Source organism: Larus michahellis, chromosome 4 (genome assembly GCF_964199755.1).
Source record: "Larus michahellis chromosome 4, bLarMic1.1, whole genome shotgun sequence".
Lineage (NCBI taxonomy): Eukaryota > Metazoa > Chordata > Aves > Charadriiformes > Laridae > Larus > Larus michahellis.
Genome location: NC_133899.1, coordinates 92,757,781 through 92,779,488, shown reverse-complemented (window position 1 = coordinate 92,779,488; position 21,708 = coordinate 92,757,781). Strand labels below are relative to the sequence as shown.

Sequence of the window (21,708 nt, the reverse complement as noted above, 5' to 3'; positions counted from 1 at the left end):
GCAGACAGTGCAAACAAATGAACAACTGTTCTGAGCAATAACGGCTCAGGAAAACAAGCCCCACATTTACAGCTCCAATCCACTTCCAACAGTCAATCCTCACACGCATGAATGAATGAGCTCTTCCGAGGCAAGAGGATGTCTGCCCATAGACAGGAACGCACACAAGCCACATTCCAAATACGTACCCAAAGTGACGCTCTTTGCTGTGATATCATTGCAGGAAGTGTAGTACTGCGTTAGCCAAACGATGCCCACAATAGCATAGACAAACTCAATCACCAAGATAGCTGAAACAGAAGGAAGACAATGGATAGTAGCAGCACCTCCCTAAGGATTAATAACTGCCTCTCCATCGTCTGGAGAGGAAACCCAATGACAAGTTCTTTAGCAGGACAGTTGCACAGAATAAATGACTGTAGGGCTGGGCCTCAACGCTTCCGAAGGTGATAGTCATGAAAATGAGCCAAAAATGTAATGTGTCCTTAACACTAACTACTCCCTAATGAGGCAAGGGCCACACGCGCACAGACCTGTCAGTGCCTTTGGCTGTATCAGAGGTGTGAAGCGATAGCTGTACCCTCTGCCCACTAAAGACTCCTTCAGCTAAGGAGAATCACCGGGTAACACCACCTAGGTCCTAACCACCTCAAACAGCTGGCCTGATTCAAAGGTAGGAAATAAATAGCATGTATCTGGGATTAATCTTGCTTACTACACTTCGCAAATGTTCCCAGCACCTCTGCCCTTTCCAGTCCTTCCAGTAATAGTTCCCAGGACACGGTCCTTAAGGAGTCATTTACTGGCTCCTCAGCTTTGCACGTTACCATGGTAATGAAAAAGAAACTGGGGGTTGAGAGGGGCTCCCTGAAATAGAAAAAAAAAAAAAAAAAAAAGACGGGAAACACTGCTCTGAAGCATCCATCCTCACGCTTCCCTCTACACGTTACAACCACAAAGTAGAGGAGGGTAAATAGCTTAGTAACGCCCAGCAAGGCTTTGGTGGAGCTGAGACTGAACCCATGTTCCAGCCCAACCGACTAACCATCCACCCTCCTTATCTACATGTTGGCACAGTATCTTTCCACAAGTGACTTACTAAAGACTCTCACTAGCCTGGAAAAACAAGTTCAAAGAGCCACGTAGCAAATAATAATTTTCAACAGCAGTGGGCAAGGAACCAAGGCTGGACTTACCTTCTTAACCGAGAAGAACCAGCCCGACTTAGCATCTTAAACTGAGCTAGGCTTTGCCTACCTTGGCTTGTCTCCCCTCTGAAATTACCTGCTGCAGGAGCACAGATAAGGTTTTCCTGGGTTCACATTGGAATTCCTTCCCTAGATTCATATGCACTAAACAGCACAGGCTTAAAATGGGACAGTCACATGGACCTTGCCCACACAATGGTCACACTCCTATTTCTATCATCAGAACCGATGAAGCCATTTAAGAGTAAAAAGCCTCTCGAAACAATCATATACAAGACTCAAGACAGAGTGTAACTACAGATCCTGAACAAGTGTGCAGTTTAAGGCAGACAGGGAAGAAAAGTGGATGTTTCTTGGGCAGGAAAATGGCTCTGTGGCTTCTCTCTACCTCCCTTGCCCCATTTAGTCTGGTTTTAACACACACTCCTCAAACTGTCAGGCTCTACGTGCTTCCCTAGGGAGACTGCAGTGTGTCTGGGAAACCGGAGAGAACGATTTGTTTGCTATTCACGTTAATGATTTGCACTTCGCACTCAAAGGTGGCAATGTCTCCCAGACAGGCAAGGTTACCCGTAATTTTAGCAAATTCTGCAGGAAAACAATGCAGGAAAAACTGGGGTGCAAAACCATGAGATGCTTGGTTTGGAATGGGTTTGACTCTGCATCTCCAAAAGGTTTCTCTCTTAAAATCTTCACTCGGCACAGAAAAATCTCATCAAGTTTCTGTACCTGGAAGACAACAGAACAGAGGAGGGAAGACAAGCTAAAAGAGAAGCCTGGAATGAGATAACAAGGAACAGTCTCTTTTCTGATCTACTTCTTGGTGGGTGAGTGGAACAGGAAATGTTTTTAGGAAGACAAATATGCACCCAGAGAGAGGATGCAACCAGTGAGCAGGTGGTAAACCTATTTATCTCCTGGTGCCTGGAGGTGGAGTATCAAAGTGCAGGTTGCTGGATGGAGAGATGCATCACGTGTGAGTCAAGAGGTCAAGTACATGTCTCGAGGTAGGCGGGTGTAGATTTAAGTGTCTGTATGAGAGGCAAGGACATGCACATGCCTCGCGGTCAGAACCACCATGATTTACGCAGACATATGCCTGTATCATAGGAAAACGTGTGGAAAAAAGGTGGGGGAGAGGTGTAGATGCATCTCGCTGTGGCAGATCTGTGTGGCGAGACAGAAGGGGAGCATATTTGGTTAGAGGAAAAGGATGTACCTGCATCGCAATGAGGATGACAAGTTAAAGGTTTGCTAGAAAGATATTTGGGGCATTGCATGAGAGTCTTACAGCAATGACAGGGCGCAGTATATGTGATGTATTCAGATGCATATCACATACAAGTGGCCATCTGGATGTCTTTCAGAAGCTGTGTGTTTGTCAGGGTGTGGGGAGAGAAGTCTTCTGCAATAGCAGATGGCAGTGTGGAGGCTGAGTCATTAGGAGGCCTCAGGCCGCTGCCTCTTACCCAGTCTGACATAGAGCACATACTGCATCGAGTCCCGGGGCTCTGTGTACAGGATACTGCCTCGCATGCTGAGCCAGATGATTGCCACCTCTGCGATCATACAACTGAGCAGGATGCCCAGGTAGCCTCTGCCGTGGTCCACCAGGTTAAGCGAGCAGGTCTCGTTGGGGTTGTACACCAGCCCAAAGAGCACCACAGAGAGGATCACAAACCTGCCAGTCACAAACCAGCTTGTTACCAGCAGTAAGCCAAAGAAAGCTGCATGTAATATCCCACACCTGCTCTCCTCACAAAGCTACTGAGGATGCTCAGTGTCCCACAGCTACTTATAATTAATATCAATTTGGCCTGGAAATCTCCTCCCCACAAGCCATCCAGAGGCCCTGCTACCCCGGTCAGAACAATTTGATGACCTGTGTCAAGTCACATTATCCCACAGGATCTGCCACTCCAATTGTTTTTCCTGAGCCCCTGTACAGAAGCACAGCCCCAAACTCCAGTGGACAACCTTGGGTAGCACTGGAGGATGGGGGGAGCTCTGGTCAGGCTCCCTCTTTGGAACCGGAGCTAGAACTTAGAACAGAACTTATCCAAAGAACCAGAAGCTGGAAATATGTTGGTGTCTGTCACAAATGCCCCAAACAAGCCTTCCAGCCGCATGTATAAGCGCAGGAAGAATTACAGCTGCAAGAAACAGGAATAGCCAAAAGAATTCATGGGAGAACTGAAACCATCATTCTGCCATTCTCACTTACCAGGTGGTATGCAGGAGGAAGAGGAAGACGGCTGGCAAAACCAGGTCATCGCTGCCTACAGACCAGCGACGGCGGAACACGACAATCCCTGGCATGGCTAGCGGGTCTGAGGAAGTTCAGCAGGCACGACACTCACCTCCTGGAAAAGAACAGAACCAAAAGATGCTTCAAACCCCTCAGGAGAGCCGCCAAAACCCCACAGTAGCACAAGGACTGCACCTGAGAGCTATCCTATTTAACACCAAAGATGGCAGAGCTTCTTCCTTCCAGCACCAGGGGGCATGGCATGCTCGAGAAGGAGAGCACAGGAGAGGAACGTACAGTTTAAAGAGTGGGATGTATCAGGTGAAGCAGGTGTGTAACTCACTGAACATAATCACCGCTCACCCAGCTCCACTTCACAAGATTACTTGGAATCCTGTTAGGGATGCACGTTGGTAACCAGTCACTGTGGGATGTTCTGGACAGGTTATACCGGCTTCAACTCTAAAGAAGGCCCATTACCAATGTTCTTCCACAGGCAGATCTGCCGCCTTGCCTCTTTTCTCATCCAACAGTTCCCTCGGCAAGCCAAAAAACCCATTAGAAGTTAGTGGCAGCATCTGGGGAAGCCATTGACTGGTTCCCAACAACAAGCACTTAGAGCCGAGGGAGCAAGCTCCTAGGAAATGTCTTGACCATCAGTTGCAGAGAAGCACCCTGCCAGCTCCACATCTCCTTTGTGTTCACGCTGACAGGCACTAACAATTAAAAGGTCGAAGATTGAGGGGCTGGCTGTTCTTCCCTACATTTTGTTTGTATTCCTATTTTTAAAGCCTCACAAACCCTTTTAAAAAAAGAAACAGCAGTGGTAGAAGTCACAAGACTCCACAGGGCTATCCAGACACCTCCTCCCAACACAGCTCTCCCACACCATTTCAGTTCTGCTGTACGTACTCCAGCCTGCTCCAGTCCATGTCCGCCGCATCAGGGCGGCTCCGTCCCTCCCTGCAGCACACCCCATCTCCCTTCTGCATTTCTTGCACAATGCACTTCAACCACAACCCACAACAGAATCACAGAATCCCAGACTGGCAGGGGTTGGCAGGGCCCTCTGGAGATCATCCCCTCCAGCCCCCTGCCAGAGCAGGGTCACCCACTGCAGGTGGCACAGGAACGCGTCCAGGCGGGTTTGAATGTCTCCAGAGACGGAGACTCCCCCACCTCTCTGGGCAGCCTGTGCCAGGGCTCTGCCACCCTCACAGCAAAGAAGTTCCTCCTTGTCTTGAGATGGAACTTCCCATGGTCAAGTTTGTGCCCGTCACCCCTTGTCCTGTCCCTGGGCACCACTGAGAAGAGCCTGGCCCCATTCTCCTGACACCCCCCCTTTCAGTATTTACAAGCCTTGATAAGGTCCCCCCTCAGCCGTCTTTTTTCCAGACTGAAGAGACCCAAATCCCTCAGCCTTTCTTCATCAGAGAGGTGTTCCCGTCCCCTCAGCATCTTGGTAGCCCTTTGCTGGCCCCTCTCCAGCAGTTCCTTGTCCTTCTTGAACCAGGAAGCCCAGAACTGGACACGGAACTCCAGATGCGGCCTCCCCAGGGCAGAGCAGAGGGGGAGGATGACCTCCCTTGATCTGCTTGCCAAACAATGACTTTTGTTTGGTTTTGTCAACATTTGGTTTCTGAGATCATGTCTAAGCGGTCTGCCCACAGTCACCAGCGATCTCCTGACTGCAGCAGTCATTCTTGTGCCTCTTCTACGCCCTAAATCCTGTCACGCTTCTTACCTGTGCTACCACAGACCAAGGGTACACCACATGATGGCCTGTGCCTCTCCACCCCAAGCCACCATCTCAAGAGCGCCAAGTTCTCCCGACTGATGCATCGCAGTTCCAAGTCACAGCACTTCTATCCTAATCCCACTGACCTCCCAATCTTCATGTTCACGCACCGCTGCCAGAGCGCTCCATCCATGACCTGCAGTGACCATGTCGCTCCAAAGCTGCATCTCCAAAGTAATAACTGTTCTTTGTTACCGATCTGGCAATTTGCTGTTAGGCTCATGGAGGCAGAACTCAAAGTGTCCACACTTGTTAGTTACGATGAACTTAGGATTCCCAACAGCATTTCAGAGGGAATATCAGCCATCATACCTCAATGCACCAAGCAAAAAACAAAACTTGTATACGATGTCTCAAATTTAGTCCTCTGGGTAAAAAAATAAAAAAAAAGGGAGGAGTGACATGATCATATTTAAACTAATTTGAACCTTCCAAGTAAGACAAGTGTTGGTTTTGTGACAGAGCACAGACTGTATCACAGCAGTAACAGAAACTGCCCTGTCACATTAAAACCTATTCACCAGTCAGGTGTGGTTACCCCGTCACTTACCTCCTGCGCAGACCATCTCAGAGGAGTCTCCCCTCCTGTACCGACGCCCACGGCCAGTGGACTAGACATTCCTACCCGTTTCAGTCACCAAGTATTGAAAACCTACACAAATCTTTCACACTTTCCGGGAGATTCCATAGTTAACAGGCTGACACACTTCCAGTACGTTACTCACTTGGGTGAAAGAAACGCTCTATTCCACAAACAAAGCAAATGTGAAATTACAACACCATTTGGATTCACACTTCCTTAGCACATAATAATCAGAGCACTCAGTACATTGCAGCTCTACCTTCAAACTGCTCACTCCTCTGGCCATCTGGCGACTTCTAGCCTTGCTGGGAATAACCCGCCTGCCTGTTATGCACCGGCCGTACGAAGGGCTTATATCTTGAATATTGCTAATCTTGCTCAGTATATAGAATCACAGAATGGTTTGGGTTGGAAGGGACATTAAAGCCCACCCAGTGCCACCCCCTGCCCTGGGCAGGGACACCTCCCACCAGCCCAGGTTGCTCCAAGCCCCGTCCAACCTGGCCTTGAACCCCTCCAGGGATGGGGCAGCCACAGCTTCTCTGGGCAACCTGGCCCAGGGGCTCACCACCCTCACAGCAAAGAATTTCTCCCTCTGATCTCATCCAAATCTCCCCTCTTGCAGTGGAAAACCCTTCCCCCTCGTCCCACGGCTCCCCTCCCTGATCCAGAGTCCCTCCCCAGCTTTCCTGGAGCCCCTTGAGGGACTGGAAGGGGCTGGAAGGTCTCCCCGGAGCCTTCTCTTCTCCAGGCTGAACCCCCCCAGCTCTCTCAGCCTGTCCTCCCAGCAGAGGGGCTCCAGCCCTCCCAGCATCTCCGGGGCCTCCTCTGGCCCCGCTCCAACAGCTCCGTGTCCTTCCTGCGCTGAGGACTCCAAAGCTGGACACAGGACTCCAGGTAAATATGCAGACACCCTTTCCAACATGCTCGTTCACTCTGCCTCTGGCCACCGCAGCACCTTCCAGCCAAGCTCAGAACCTCAGTTCCCATCATCCCTTGGCTGCATCCCACCAATGTGCTTTCCACAACTCTTCCACCTCTCCAGACACAAGCTCTGCCTGCCTTCACCACCCTTCTCCCAGTTTAACAGGCAGGGTACCAGCAAGAGCAACATCTAATGTGAATTCCTTATCTACAGCAACAGATGGGGACGGAGCAGAGCAGCCTGTCACTCACTGTCACACTGGAGAATACTCACTGTGGGACTGTCACTCCTAGCTGTATGCTTACCAGGCACTGCAGAAAGAGTCCCAATTAATTTTCAAAGACTGTCTACAGAAAATCAAAACCATGAGGTCTGGGGCCTTGCCACCGGTTTGGAAAGAAGGGAGATGACAGAAGGCCCGAGGCTGTAAAGCCCACAAAAAAAAAAAAAAAACAACAAAAAAAACCCACAAAAAAACCCCAAAAAACTAAAGCTCTCAGTGTGAGGACTCTCTGGCTTCATCCCAGGAGTTACATTTTAAGATGATGAAGATCGGATCTAGTGAAGGAATTGGGAGGAAAGCGGAAGGTCAGGGCGCAAATAGCCTGGAGACCACTGACCCTAGTTTTGCAATAGCAAGAACCCCTTGCACTGTCCCTAAAATCGCTGCTAAGAGTGAAAAATTCCCAGGACCTTGCAAGCTGAACCCCAGTACGAGCATCCCCAAGCTCCCAACACTGAAATTCCGGGGGAAGCACATGCAGGCACAAGCTTTGTGTGCAAGGAGTCCAGAGCCCTTGACCCTCCGATCACAGAGGGATCTACGGAAGCAGAAATCTTACATGGCATGTGGTCCAGCCGCTGCACATCCTTCTCTCTCGTAAGGGTATTTCAGGAAAAGTGTATATCCACGGAGACAGACATCACAAGGGAAGGAGGGAACAGCAAACTCTTCTTGCAGCCATTGAAAATCCCACTCGGCAAAGGGAAGGACGGCGTGGTGACTGCCTGCCGACAGAGCCGAGCATCATCTTCAGAGCAACTCCCTCCCTCCAAGACAGCAACCTCATTTATTCATCGTGGCTGCTGAAAACCACCGAGCCAGGGGTCGTGACTCCCCCCTTCCACACCCCCAACACCCTCTGGAAGGAAGTGACATCATCCCTATTCTGAGGAGATTGTATGTGAATTGTGGGAAGGAGGACCGGGAGCGAGAGCGGGCGATGCTGTCAGAGATGCACAGCGACGGGAGAGAAGGAAAAGCCCTCCAGCAGCAAGCTCAGCATCACAAACCTCCTCCCTCTTGCTGCTGAGAAGCCAGCAGGACCAGGAACGCTACAACAGGGCTTCCGGATGGGTCCGGAGCCCCAGTTGTGTGCGGGAAGCTCCTCGGTTGCAGCCGATAGCATCAGGCAGCGCTTCCAGAGCAAGGCTGGGAAAGGCTCAGGGCCGTTGGTGTCTCCCTCTGGCATGGATTGAATGGCCAGGGGGTGGGAATTGGACTAGACACAAAAGGGGCACAGAGAAGGGGCCACCCCGGTCACAGAAAGGAGAGACTGTTCCAGAGGAGCAGTCTCTCCCAGGCCTTTTCAGCCGTTAATTCCTTGTGACATGCTCTGGGGTATGACAGGATGTGGGGGAAGGGGAGAATTAGCTGTCTGTAGGGGAAGGCTTAGAGAAAAGAGCAAGGGAGAAAAATGCTACAGCGAGACAACATTCCAGCTAAACCTAGGAGATTTAGTCTAATCCAACATCCCATCACGTCTGACATTAGCCTCCGAAGAAGGTATACAAGTAAATACAAGCTGAACACAGCCATAGCTGAAGCAAAAGGGCTGAGTAGATCTTGCACCGCAAGAGACCACCCACACCACGCCAACACCCCAGGAGAGAATCAGCTACTCCCCACCACCCAAATCCACAAGCAGGATTTGCTCTAAGCTCACAGCATCACACAGACACCCAAGGCACATTTGCACCCCCAAAACCCCACACACTCACCCCTGGCAAACCCTCACCCCTGGATCCACAAGGGATGTCCACAGACTCACTCAGCATCCCCACCTCCGTCACCCAAAAACCTCCTCCCGGTCCCCACTCAGCCCCCTGCAGTTCAGGCCGTCACCTGCTATTGCTGTCAAGCAAAAGATGGGAGGCCAACACCACGATGAAATCAGAAATAGTTTCTTCTGACTTTAACAGCCCACTGGCGGTGTCTGCAGAGGCACCAGGAGGAGAAACACCCCTGGCCCAATCCGTTTCTCACCTATCTTTTCCCTCAGCCTGAGACAGTGACCTGCTTCCAACTTCACACAATCCAGGTACAACAAAGCAATCCCATTTAATCTGTGTTTCCCATCTGTCTGCACCCTCTTCCAGCTGATGTCCCCAAATTCTGCACGAAAACTCCTTCAAAAGGAATTCAGCTGTTCAAAGCCCAGCAATCAGACCTTCATCTTCACTGCTTAGGGCTACGGGAAGCCAAGAAGAAAGGGGATTCCTAGGTCTTAGCTCTGTGGATGGTTGCAGGAGTCACTACAGGACAAAGCCCTTTGCTGCTCTGCAGAAATCCAGCGACGTGTACTGGCACGCTCATCCTCCCAGTGGCACGCGCCTGCAGTACTGGATGAAATGCCACCATGTTCCCAGGGAACGTCCCAGCCCCAACCTGCTGTCCCGCTGAGAAGTCGTAGCCCAGGACTGCCAGCTCTCACGGATCATCTGCTAGAGCCGCTTAGGAAAATCCATCTGGAAAACTGAAAGGCACCAAGCTTTGTGTCATGGCAGCTCAAAGAGCAGCATTTCCTCGGGGGGAATTTGCTGCTCCTCGGCTTGCCTGCGCTGCCGCAGCAGAGACGTTTCTGGGAGCATCAGCTTCCCTTCCCCGACAGCACAACCAGGTGGCCGTGCCCGGGTACCCAGAGATCTGGGTTGTCTTAAGGGTGACCAAGATTGTCTTGAGTGCGCAGCATGGGCGCAGCAGAAGCCCCAAGAGGAGACTAGGGGCACCTCCACAGTAAGCCCCATGCGTCACCAGACTAGCCCAGGGCAGTGTCCAGAACACCACCAGATTCAACTCCATCCACTTAGGTCCTCTACAACTGCCTTCTGCCTCCTACCACACAGGATGGCAACCGCAAGTCCTCCTCCACAGCACTGCACAACCTTCCTTGTCTCCTTCCAGCAACAGAACCACGTTCCGTCCCTTGCCACTATACCTGCATTTCCTCTTTCTGAAATTATTTATTAGAGCTATTCAAGATCTCTGTGCTTCTGGCAGATGCCAAAGTTTTTACACCGAAGTGAACTAAAAAAGCAACTGCATTTTAAAATAACCACGTTTGACAAATCTGGGTGACCAAAAATTACATTCAGCATGCTTAACCATAGAGCTTCTGACCCTTAAACGTCTGCCGCTTCATAAAATACAAACCCTTGCCCTGAAATAGCGCTTTACTAACAGATGGTAGGGTTCCAGCCCTGCCAAGTCACCCCTCCTACCTGAACCCCACATCCTTCCTTTCCTCAGGAGCGTGTCCCACATGGGACATGGGCTTTCTACCCCAGGTTGGGTCATCGCCCCTGCAGCTCACAGAAACCTCCTGTTCCCATTAAGCATGCCTTTCTATAAGCGCTTACTGTACTTGACGGAAATCATCAATTAGAATTTGGCTCCAACTTCATCAGCCCTTGTCCAGCTATTTTTAAGGGTTTTCACTGGAGTTCTTTCTGTTTCTGAGCTTGGTTCCTCACAATCTGGGAATTGTTCTTCCCTTGCAGGGAGAAGGGGCGGGGGGGGATGTGGTTAGATCCATACGAAGTGTCCTGAAGCTGGCCAGGAGGCATTTGCTTGCCAATGTCTGCACACACACAAACCCATCTCTCCTCCAGCATCTCTTGCAGGACCCAGTATGCAGCGCGAACTGGATGGCAAGGTCTGGTGCTGTCTGTATCCGCTGTACAATTCACCCATAACAACCATTAGCAAGAAACAGCAGAAACAAGCAGTAGGACAGATGAAAAAAAAAATCCAAACTTTCAAAAAAGCGCCCTTCCAGGGTGGGAATATCTCAGAGCATCTTAGCAGAGGGAGGAACACCTACTCGATGTGGAACAGAGGCTCGTAATATAATGTGGGGATAAACCGCACAGCACCAAAGGAAGACGAGTGGCGAAAGATCTCTATTTCACAAGTGACGGAAGATCTCTATTGCGAGCGATGCCTGCAGGAATTGCAGGGAAAGCTTCTTCCCTGGGGGGAGATGCTACAGCAGCTGCCAGAAGGTTGTGAGGATAGTTCTAGCATGACTGACTACAATTAAGGCAACAGATCTGTACTTTAAAGACTGTTGTATGCGTTAATGTAACGCCTAAGAGCCATATTTACAACCAAGCCCCAGGCCACTGCGCACAGTCAGGGAATGCTGGCAAAAATCAATGGTGTCTAAGTTTGGAGTATCAATTTCGCATCTACTTTTAAGATTCTCCTTTACAGTCTCCCATTTTCCAAGGAGAAGGCAATAAAATGAGTCAGTGCCAGAGCCATGGGACTAAGCCATCAGGTTTGAGAAAGGAAAGGTTCAAAAAGTCTCTTGTGGCTTGGCACATTTCAGAGGCAGCTCCCCCAGGACGAGGCCACCGCACCACAATCATCTCCCTCCAATGTCATCATTACACAACTAATATGATTAGGTGAGATCTGGAACTACAATACTGCCCACTGACACAAATACCCAAAATACATCTCGGAGAATAAACTGACCTTCAAAACCCAGGGGACAAGAGCTTACCTGCACATCCCACCAGCTTAAATCGTAAATGCTGGCTTATATAAATACACCCTTGGAAGTGCAATGGTGATGGTCACAGGAATACACTGGTAGTAACAAGAACAGACTGGCCAGTTGGCCCAGTGCTGGCCCATCTCCATCTCAGCTTATTCCTCCCTAATGTTCCTTCAAAGCCCCTTTGCCTCAGGCAGCATAAACACATCGAGATGTTTTCGAAGCACACGTGCTCCTTGCTTAAATCCATCTTCTTTGTCCCTTTCTCCAAACAGCTCTTGCCTTGGGTAGAAATAGCTCTCACCAGTCCCACACTATCTTCAAACACAGACAACATCTCCTACCTGTTACCTTCTTGAACCTCGCAGCCTTACAATTTATACCCTGGAATTTCAAAAGCCACTTATCAGAGTTTTTCTGAAATGGTTCCTCTTCTCTCACGAGGAAAAAAAAAAAAAAAAATCAGCTCTCAAAACCTTACTACTAGTGCAGAAGATTCAGTATCACCTTTGCTATTCACTCCAGACTCATTATTTTCCTATAGAACAACGCAACCGCAAAGGGTCCAACACTGCCCTTGAGCAATGGTATAGATAACCCCAGGTAGCCTAAGCCATTACCTAAGACATCAAAATTCACAAGTATTTTTAAAAAGAGATGCTAGCATTCAAATATTTAAGTCAGATTTTTGGGCTCTGCACACAAAGGGTTCAAGTTTTCAAGCACTTTTTCTGCAACTACAAGGTTTAGTACTTTTCCCCTAACAACAACATGAAAGAAAGTGATTGTTTAAGGAAAACAACAACAAATACACCGCAAGTTGGCAACAGCTGTTTTCCTCCATTCAGTGGAGTCACACAAACACACAACATGCAAGGGGAAACCCGGCAAAAATGTCACTTTTAGCCTGGGACAGTGGCACATTTGCTTTTGGAGGGCTGGTAGGCATACATACCACTGCTGCCTTCAGGAATGAAGCTATTCTTTGCAAAGTTGAGATACAATTTGAGCTGAAATATATTTTCTGAATTATTATTTTTTTCTTATAGAGACACCAGAGCAACCAACGTATCTGCTTGGTACGTATTTGTCTACACTGGTGTTGTCTTTGGAAAAAAAAAAAAAAGTATTATCTTGCAAATATCACTGGTTTTAGTGCAAGAGGATGGAAAGGTCTTAAGTAAAGTTAAATGATACCAAAACACTATTCACAGCATTCGTTCACTTCCCCCCCCCCTTTTTTTTTTTCTTTTTCCAGCTGGGATACTCCATGGGCCAGGATTTGTCCACAGACAAAAAAAAGGAAGAAGTGTGTAGGGATAAGCAGTCCTCTGAAAAGCACTTTCATTTGAGTACATAAAGACAGCGATCACCATGAGCCATTTCAGCCGCCCAAATTAAAGGAAGAATAATGTTCTGAGAGAAACGAAGGGAGCCTCACCCTACAGCTCCAAGACTACTAGGACATTTCTCCTTGACCTCAGTAGGAGCACAATTTAAACTCCAAGCTTCATGTTTGTCAGACTACAGAAAATTAAAAGTCTTGATGAATAACTGGTCAAGAAACAAGGGAAGTTGACAGATAAGCTTACCTTAAAATGAGCCACTTTATTGAAAACCTAGGAGTGGAGAAGGAGCGCAATCCAAGTCTGCTGACACTAATTTAGTTAAAAACAACACCCAATCGTTGTATCAATGCCGACATATCTGCAACCACCTACATTTTGTGCTAGCGAAGCCCACAATCTGAGCTTTCTGACAATTCCAAGCTCGAGCAAAAAAAAATGTCCAAGTTGCTAGGGGGAAAAAAAAAAAAAAAACGTATTAAAAAGTGAAACTAATTTTGTATTTTAAATAGAACTTGCTGTTCTACAGGGTAATAAAATCTGCTAATGTTTAATAGTCAGCAATCAGTGACAAGAAAAGCTGGGCTTGAATGGTGCAGGGGAAGGACGTGGAAAAATATCGTTCGGATGAGCTGACCTAACTCCGTAGATACGAGCACCTCTCAAAAATTCTGAGCACCCCAAATCTGAGTAGCATCCGCCGGCAAACAACCCTGGCCAACCCACACTCACATATGTGGTACAACACTCTAATTTGCCCTGGACACAATTATTAGGGATCGAAGTTCTTTGTTTTTGTTGTAACGTCCCATGGCTGTATTCAAAATCTGTTAATTCACGGTTGTAAACCACACAACCATTAATTTGTCTATAGGAAAAATAACAATGGCTGGGTTAAGTCAGCCAGGGCAGAATGAAGTGGTAAATGGTACTTACGAAAGGAGTATTTCAGATGTAGCTGACTGGTGCCAATCTGACAGCCTCATTTCTTTAGGGAAGCTATTTTTTTTCCACTACAATACTGGTAAATTCAAAATCTGTCAGTTTTACTCCACCCTGGAATGCTTACCAGATCAGCCACCTTAAAAAAAACAGGAGAATAAATAAAAAAAAAAATCAGGAGGAGCATCTTTCAAGGTGAAAATAAATATATTCAGCAACGTATCCCTGCTACAGCTAATCTTGAAGTGACCTGCCTTTAGGAAGAGAGAGGACAATCCCTGCCACGCTAAAAAATAACTGTCTCTCTACGATACGGCAGGCAGGCTCCCCGGCTTCCTAGTTTACACTAGTGGGCAAACAGTTTTCCCAATAACTTGACTCATTGCTTCAGGAATTCCCTAGAGGATGAGTCACATCCAGGGAAAGCCACCAGTCATTCTACGGGAGCTAAACGGGACCACCGCTGCCAATACGAGAAGAGTGAAAGAAGTGGGAGAACAGAAGATCGGTGCCAAACTCGGGGAAAAAACTGTGCGGTCAACACCACCACTCCTTGGCAGTCCTTCCCGGCTCTTCTCCCCAAAAAACGTGCCGGCGAGCAGCTGCACACCCGTTCGAGCAGCGGAGAGGCAGCACCAGGCTCCCGAGCAAACGGAATCACCGCGGAAGTGTTTCCTCCACATGCAACTGCCAGGACAGAAGGAGGAAACGCTGTCTCTGCTCACAGACCGCTTGATACAGGAAGGGAAGGTGGCTCTGGAAGGAAAGGATGCTAAGGAATTAAAAATTGCCTCCTTCTCCCTCCACGCTAGCACTGGAGGGGATATAATCAAGACTAATAGGGACACAGGCAGAATTTCAGGGCCTCTGGCTCCTCACTCTGCATTGCAACCCCCTCAACACCAGGGTTCACAGACTGCGCTTCTTTTTCTGCTTCACAACCCACTACAACTTATCCTGGGGTTTTGGTTTTTTTGTTTTTTTTTTTTTCCTTTTCTCACATCCCATTGTTGAGCGGTTAGGCAGGTGTATGCCCCGTTGCAAATCAAAAATGCTGCGAATCATTGCGATGTGGCAAACTGTTTGGTAGACTACACCCTAACGCACCTTTTTTTAATACAATTTGTAATCATTAAATGTGGATGTTAACGGTAGGAAACTGCCAGGCTCAACTATGTTGGAAATTGGCTTCTGAGAATCCAGACCTTACTTGGATACAATCCACTCATTTTACTGGTGCTGCCCGTTTATTTCAGCGATTTCCCCCCATCATGGCCCTGATCATGGGACCCTGGGCTGACAGCTCTATTTCTAATCAAGCTTCTGGCCTCTACGTTGTTCCTCTGGTCTCCGCATTTTACATGTGCACTAAAATACATCTGCTGATCTCGTCGGACGGCTTGTGCCTCCGCTTGGGTTCAGACTGCCGCTTTTGCTTCGTATTCTTTACTTTGGGCAAGAACATGCCTGTATCTTACATTCTTAGAAATCAGACTGAAAAGATTGGGTCATGGAGGTCATACACCCCAAAGGCCACGCGTGTTCTGTCATGTCCTCAAATCACCCAGGACGAGATCTGAATTTAAGAGCGCTCTCTAGGTTATCGTAAATGACTCAAACAATTAAGCTCTCACTGCTTTTCCGTGTCATTCACCACTAAGGATTGCTTCTTATAACTTGCAACGAATTACCCTTTGCGCTAAATGTTCTCCCATTACATCTCTACTCCCCCAAACAGCTCCATGAATGCAGTTAACCCATTTCACAACAATCTTTTAAACAGGTCACTCCAAAACCACGAACTCCTAGAAGCCCACCTCTCCTGTCAGTCCCCCACAATCCCCGATCCATGTTTTTTTCCAATGTTCAAATAAAACTCCCAGTAGATAGACATTAACACACTATTCATGGGGTCCACCTCATTCTGCAGCAGTGTTTCAAAAAGGGAGTATTCTCAACTGCTGTGATTGCCCTGAAAATGTATTTCAGGGAATATTTCCCATGTCTGTATTTCATCACAAATGCACACATCTGCCTTCTCCCTTTACTCCCCAAATCTTCCCAGGTTCCCCTTTTCCAATAGCTTATTCCTCCCGAGAGCATCAGCCTTGCACCTTATGAAGCAGAATCTCTCCTTTTTCTTGCCCACAACTCTGGATTTCTTAGAGCCTTCCCTGAAAACTAATCTAACATCAGAATACACCTCAAGCAAGGGTATCAGTTATTCTTGCAAACACATTTAATAAAACAGACCCTAAAGCAGTATTTACGGCATCCCGTTTAGAAACCTACTTCTGTATTAAGATCGTTCCCCTTCCTCAGTATAAATCTGACTTCACAGAAGTAACCTCAAAAAAAAAAAAACAAACCACACAACACAACATCCTGAATCCATTTTTTTTTTTCCCCAGTGAGACCTTGTGAAGTCTAACGATCTCCTACCATCCAGAGGACTGCTGCTTTCCAGAGGAGGGCTTCTCTCGGCACAAATCCCGGCCACGTGCCCCTGTGATGGAGCAGATCCAGTTTCACTTGAATGTTTACCCTGGGGCATTAATGAAGTAAAGATCAAACACCAAAGTAACGAGCTCTACCTGCTGAAGGATATGTGTGTTGCACAGGTAGGCATTTTCACCAACGCAAGTGTCAGCGCCGCAGTGATTACCTTTAATATACGCCCCACACAGCACAAACACCACATCGTATTTGCTAAAATCCTGTAGCAGAGAATGGTGAATTTCAGCTTGGAATTTTCCTTGCCTTGGATAATAACACTTCCATATATACACTGTAAGAGGCCTTATAGCATGTGACAACAGAGCATTGCCACCGTCTGTCACAGAAACACAGATATTAACCATCTGTATCTGTACGCTGACCCTCTGTGGTTCTCAATCCATCACTTTAAAATCTGAAAAGCTTCCTTTTGAGCACCCAAAGGAAACAGGCTTTCAAGGTAAATGACAGCAGAACAGCTTTGTATTGACTAACATGCTTTTCTCATCCTAGACCAGCCCCAATTAGTACAGATTAGAATCTTAAAAAGATTTTTTTTTCCTATCGCTTCTAAGCTCAAAGTGAACATTTAAAGCCTAACTCTGGATTTTCAGATGCTGGTTTCTGCAACTTCAGAAGAAATGTGGTTCTGCCCCTCCCATCTCGTGGCTTCCACCTCAGTGCATGAGAACAGCCCTTGAAATAAAACAAACGATCAGGCTAAGTAGTCCCAGAAGAAAAGAAAAAAAAAAATCTTTCCTTATTCCTGCAGGGAGAACAGAATCTTCTAAAGAAAGCTGCCAGCTCTGACCCGGCTCATGTAAAGCTTGCTAATTACAGTGAAAATCTGAAGAAAGCAAGAGCAGGAGGGAGGGAGAGCCAGACTCCAGCTCTCCGGCTCACACAAATGACAGCTTGAGCAAACTTTTCCTGCCTCAGTGGTTGCTGCTATAAATAACACCCTCCAGGGCTCCATGCTGCCGGAACCCAAATCCCAGTCACCTCCCAGAGACCCTTCTGGGATCTGCACTGCTCTGGACACACACAGTGCTTTACAAGCAGCCTCCTTCCACGGTTACGCACACACCAGCGAGCTTCTCCTCCCTCACACATCCTCGCAGACCTGCCGGTGACAGCACCTCCCTGCACTCAGAGCAGTCCTGTTCTCACACACACCCCTATGCACACCAATTTCTGAAAGCCTCCCTTGTCTCCTCACCCAGTCCTTTGGATTTTATACATCTTTTCTCTCCTCTGGCAGCCCACTCCCCCATTAGACTGTCATTCTCTTACTCCCTTTTCTTTTTCAGTCTCCACATTTTCTGTGGCTTCCCCTGATTCCGCTGCTTTGCAGCCCTCCATCTATTTCTCCATGTTTTTTGTTGCTAAGATGCCCTGGAGAATCTCGAGAGAAGCAGAGCTCCTCCTTGCCAGCTGCTGCCAGCTGTTCGCTAGCCCAAAAGGCTTGTCCGTTAGGAATCACAAGGAAATCACCGAGGAAGAGCGCAGCGTGCCTGCAAGAAGTAAAACCACCAACTGTTCAGCGCATCCAGCTCCAACTCCCTCCCGGCTTAGGAAATTAAGTCCCAAATTCAGACCCAGTGGACATCAAATCCGGGCAGTTCCCCCATGACTTAGTTTGCTTTCCCTCTAGCCACTTTCTCCAGCTGGTGCTTCAGATAAAGATGCTACAACCGCACGTGCTGCAAGAGGCACAAGAAAGCAAACAACAGAGTAGGTCCCACACCTCTACATACCACCCATCGCCGGGACAAGCAGACCAAACGTTTCCTTCTCTTCCTAGAAATTCTTGCTGGTCCAGTGCTTCCCTAATGACACAGCAAGATAAAACCTGAAATCCTGGGCTGAATCCTGCCAAGCTTGAAGGCTCTTCCTGAATCTCAGATTTGGATGCGTGCAATAGAAGGCAGGAATCCTATTTTCATTTTGCTTATGTAAGCAAGGATGAATCAAGCCCAGGTTTCTCTGATCTCGTGTCATATATAAGCCTTATATATATCTCTCTCTCTTTCCAAAACCCAGAGCTAAAAAGCCCTTCTCTTCAGACAGAGCCTCCATTAGCTACACTTCTAAACACCAGCACACACATCCCTCCTCCGCACCACCCACGCACAGCACCTTCTTCTGCACACACATACAGCATGGATTCGGCACGCGAAGCTCCTTCACAAACCCCCCGGGCCCTCGGTGGCTGTGCCGAGCCCGGCGGGTAACAGCACACACACCTCAACCCACCCCTCGTGAGCAAGTATCCCGTCCTGCTGCTCCCCAGGGAGAGCCAGATCAGTAGAGACCTCAGTTTCTAGCTCAGTAATTATTTAGACAACTCAATTTTAGAAGATCTCCTATTTCAGTTCTACAGTCCTGTAGTTTTCCAGCTACGAGTCCTGCAAATATTCTTAATTTACTCCAACTTTTTTCTTGTTCTGTCACAGAGCTCACAGACTTCTTAGGCCTGCTTTTCTCTGTGGGTTCATCACTCTAGTGTGTGGAACAGCTAATTACCATCTCATCCTCTGCTCCCCAAATGTCTGACAAACTACAGGCAGCACAGCCACATGCTCTGTCTTCAGCCAGGATCCAAGGCATCTCCTCGTGGCATGCCCAAGTTTTCACACATTGCCTAAATTATCACTCCCCAATTTTCTTCAGGTGTCTCCTTGCTATATTGACCATCTATACCTCCCTACTCTACCTTACAGGTCTTCCCAGTTGAGGGTGCTTTCCAGCTGACTTTCCTTGCGCCTTGACCAGGAACCTCACACAACAAGCTATTCGCTGCTCGTTTCATAGAATCATGGAATTGCCTGGGTTGGAAGGGACCTTTCAGATCATCGAGTCCAACCATCAATCCAACACTGCCAAAACCACCACTAAACCATATCTCTAAGCACCACGTCTACCTGTCTTTTAAATCCCTCCAGGGATGGCAACTCACCCACGTCCCTGGGCAGCCTGTTCCAATACTTGACAACCCTTTCAGTGAAGAAATTTTTCCTAATATCCACCCTAAACCTCCCCGGCGCAACTTGAGGCCATTTCCTCTTGTCCCATCGCGTGTTCCTTGGGAGAAGAGACCAACCCCCCCACGGCTCCCCCCTCCTTTCAGGGAGCTGTAGAGAGCGAGAAGGTCTCCCCTCAGCCTCCTCTTCTCCAGGCTGAACACCCCCAGCTCCCTCAGCTGCTCCTCACAAGACTCCTGCTCCAGACCCCTCACCAGCTCCTCTGCCCTTCTCTGGACCCGCTCCAGCCCCTCAATGTCTGTCTTGTCGTGAGGTGCCCAAAACTGGACACAGCCCTCGAGGTGGGGCCTCACCAGTGACGAGTACAGGGGCATTCATTACTCTGGCTCCAGAAGAAGGTTACGTGACAGGGCAATATGGAGCAGACTGTGGGGATTACTCCTACTTCTTCATACAAACGCATGCATGGCATAACTTGTAGCTAATTATATAAAATCTCAACGTAAGCAAAGTGTTTCTAGCCTGTCCCAAGGACTACCTTGATAATTTCATGAAAACACATATATTTTTCTCCCTGTTGCCACCATCCTCCCTGTTTCCATAGACTCCTCGCTTTCTCTCATTAGCTGCTGTTGGAGAAGTCACTAAGCACATGTTGGTAGGAGCTAGAAAAGCCTGTCACTTCAGGGACAGCATCGCTACCCTCCTGGCCATCCAGCTTGGTACCTAGAATGAGTTTAGCAAAGATGGACAAAAGCAAGGTGAAAGGAGGTGAGGCAGAAGCAGACATCCCACGTGACGAGAGGAGAGCTGCAGCAGAAGAAATACCCTGGAAAAAAAAGCATTCCTTGGCTTCAAGCAGCTGTACAGACACACATCGAAAAGCACGGATCGCAACTGTCTGTTTGTGTGGCTAACAACTGGTTATACTCAAAGAAAAATCAGGAACAATTCTTCCCCAAGCTAACAGAGTGCAGGAAACACGGACTAGCCACACACAGGAGTCCGCTAACTCCGGCATTGCAGACTGTTAGGGCTGCGGTAGGAGGTACAAAAAAGCAGCAGGAGACTATTCAGAACATAAATCAAAACCATGGTTACTAAAATAGAGAGAGGAGAACCATGAAAATAAGATGAAAGGGATCAGAGATCAGAAAAGAGGGACTGGGAAAGGAGCTGGGTATCTCCTCCCTGCCAAAGAGAAGCGGACAAAATTTAGGTACAAACTCCATCTAAATGACATCAGTTTGGTTCCAGTGAACTGCAAAGAAGCCAGAAACATGAATAGCCGCCTTACCTGTGAGCAAGTAACACGTGAAGAGATCTGCTAGACAAAACAGCACAGCCACAGGCCCTCCAGAAAAAAAAAAAACACCGCATCCTATTTTCAAAATTGACCAGTTGTGCTATTCTCTTTTCAAAAGAGGGTGGACTGGACCCTAAAACCATCACTGAAGTCCATGTCTGGCTCAATCAAACAAGGAAAACGTCATCTTTCCCAAAGAAAATCAACAGGGTCCTGCTCAGAGCTGGACATCACCTTGTTATCTGCTCCCAGGTACAAATCCAGGAGCTGTGAGGATGAGTGATCTGGGACCCGGCTGCTGCACATCCTGGATAAAAGCCAGGTGAGCTCAGTTCAGATCTCTCTCTCCATTGAGCTAAAGTCAATTGGAAAATTCAGACATGGGTAACTTAGCAGGTTTTGTAAAACAAAAGGAAAGCAATTTCCCTTTTCCATCAATGAGAAAGATAAAGAAGAGAAGTTGACCCCAGATCTTGTCCAGAAAACTTAACTAACAGAGGCAGGCTCGTACTCAGCAAACGGACAGGATCGTTACTCCAGCAGCTGTTTGGAAAAGGATGCACTTCAAAAATTGATTTCCATAAGAGAAACCACCTTTCCTCTAGTCTAGCAGATAAGACTTTCAAATGCTAAATGAGTCTTCACACTTGAACTTATAATCCAAACAGGATTATAAGAGAAAAAAAAGCTGTTTATTCAGACATACCCCAGGACAAGTAATTGGCTCTGAGCCAACGCACTTTTAGGCTATTAGAAGAGAAAGTACTTTTTTCCTCTTATGCTGTAGGCAATGCATCATTATCCCTGTAATTAAATCTAGTGCCTTTGTGGCAATGCCTTCTGCAGGATTTATCTAGGTGTGGACTTTTTTTTCCCCTTGCCTTTAATTATACTATAATTAACCATGAAGTGTCCGTTCATTTCGAGCTTTTCACTTGGGCTTCAGAACTAAGTGCCTGAAACAGTCCTTGGCGAGAACGTTGTGATAATCTTGGAAGAGATCACAAGCACAAGATCTGGGGTTTGGTAACCAATTCATTTATTGTGAACTTTCAAAGCCTGCAAAAAAAAAAAAAAAGTATCTTTAT

At 47.8% G+C, this 21,708-nt stretch overlaps 1 protein-coding gene across 11 annotated transcripts in view; it reads right to left on the bottom strand.

Annotated features, from left to right (window-relative positions):
* The window catches only part of DAGLA (diacylglycerol lipase alpha), a 78,410-nt gene that overhangs the window by 40,906 nt on the left and 15,796 nt on the right, over positions 1-21,708 (bottom strand). The window contains exons 2-7 of one of the 11 annotated variants that reach the window (XM_074586512.1): positions 13,829-13,973; positions 13,139-13,342; positions 7,605-7,770; positions 3,433-3,571; positions 2,678-2,889; positions 189-290 (exon numbers count right to left, since the gene is read on the bottom strand). In XM_074586512.1, the coding sequence (XP_074442613.1) occupies positions 189-290; positions 2,678-2,889; positions 3,433-3,527 (409 nt within the window). In that variant the 5' untranslated portion in view covers positions 3,528-3,571; positions 7,605-7,770; positions 13,139-13,342; positions 13,829-13,973. Of the gene's footprint in view, positions 1-188; positions 291-2,677; positions 2,890-3,432; positions 3,572-7,604; positions 7,771-9,028; positions 9,153-13,138; positions 17,733-18,087; positions 18,215-20,611; positions 20,693-21,708 lie in introns of those variants that run through there. The other 10 variants (XM_074586503.1, XM_074586502.1, XM_074586507.1 and 7 more) reach the window with 10 other exon arrangements.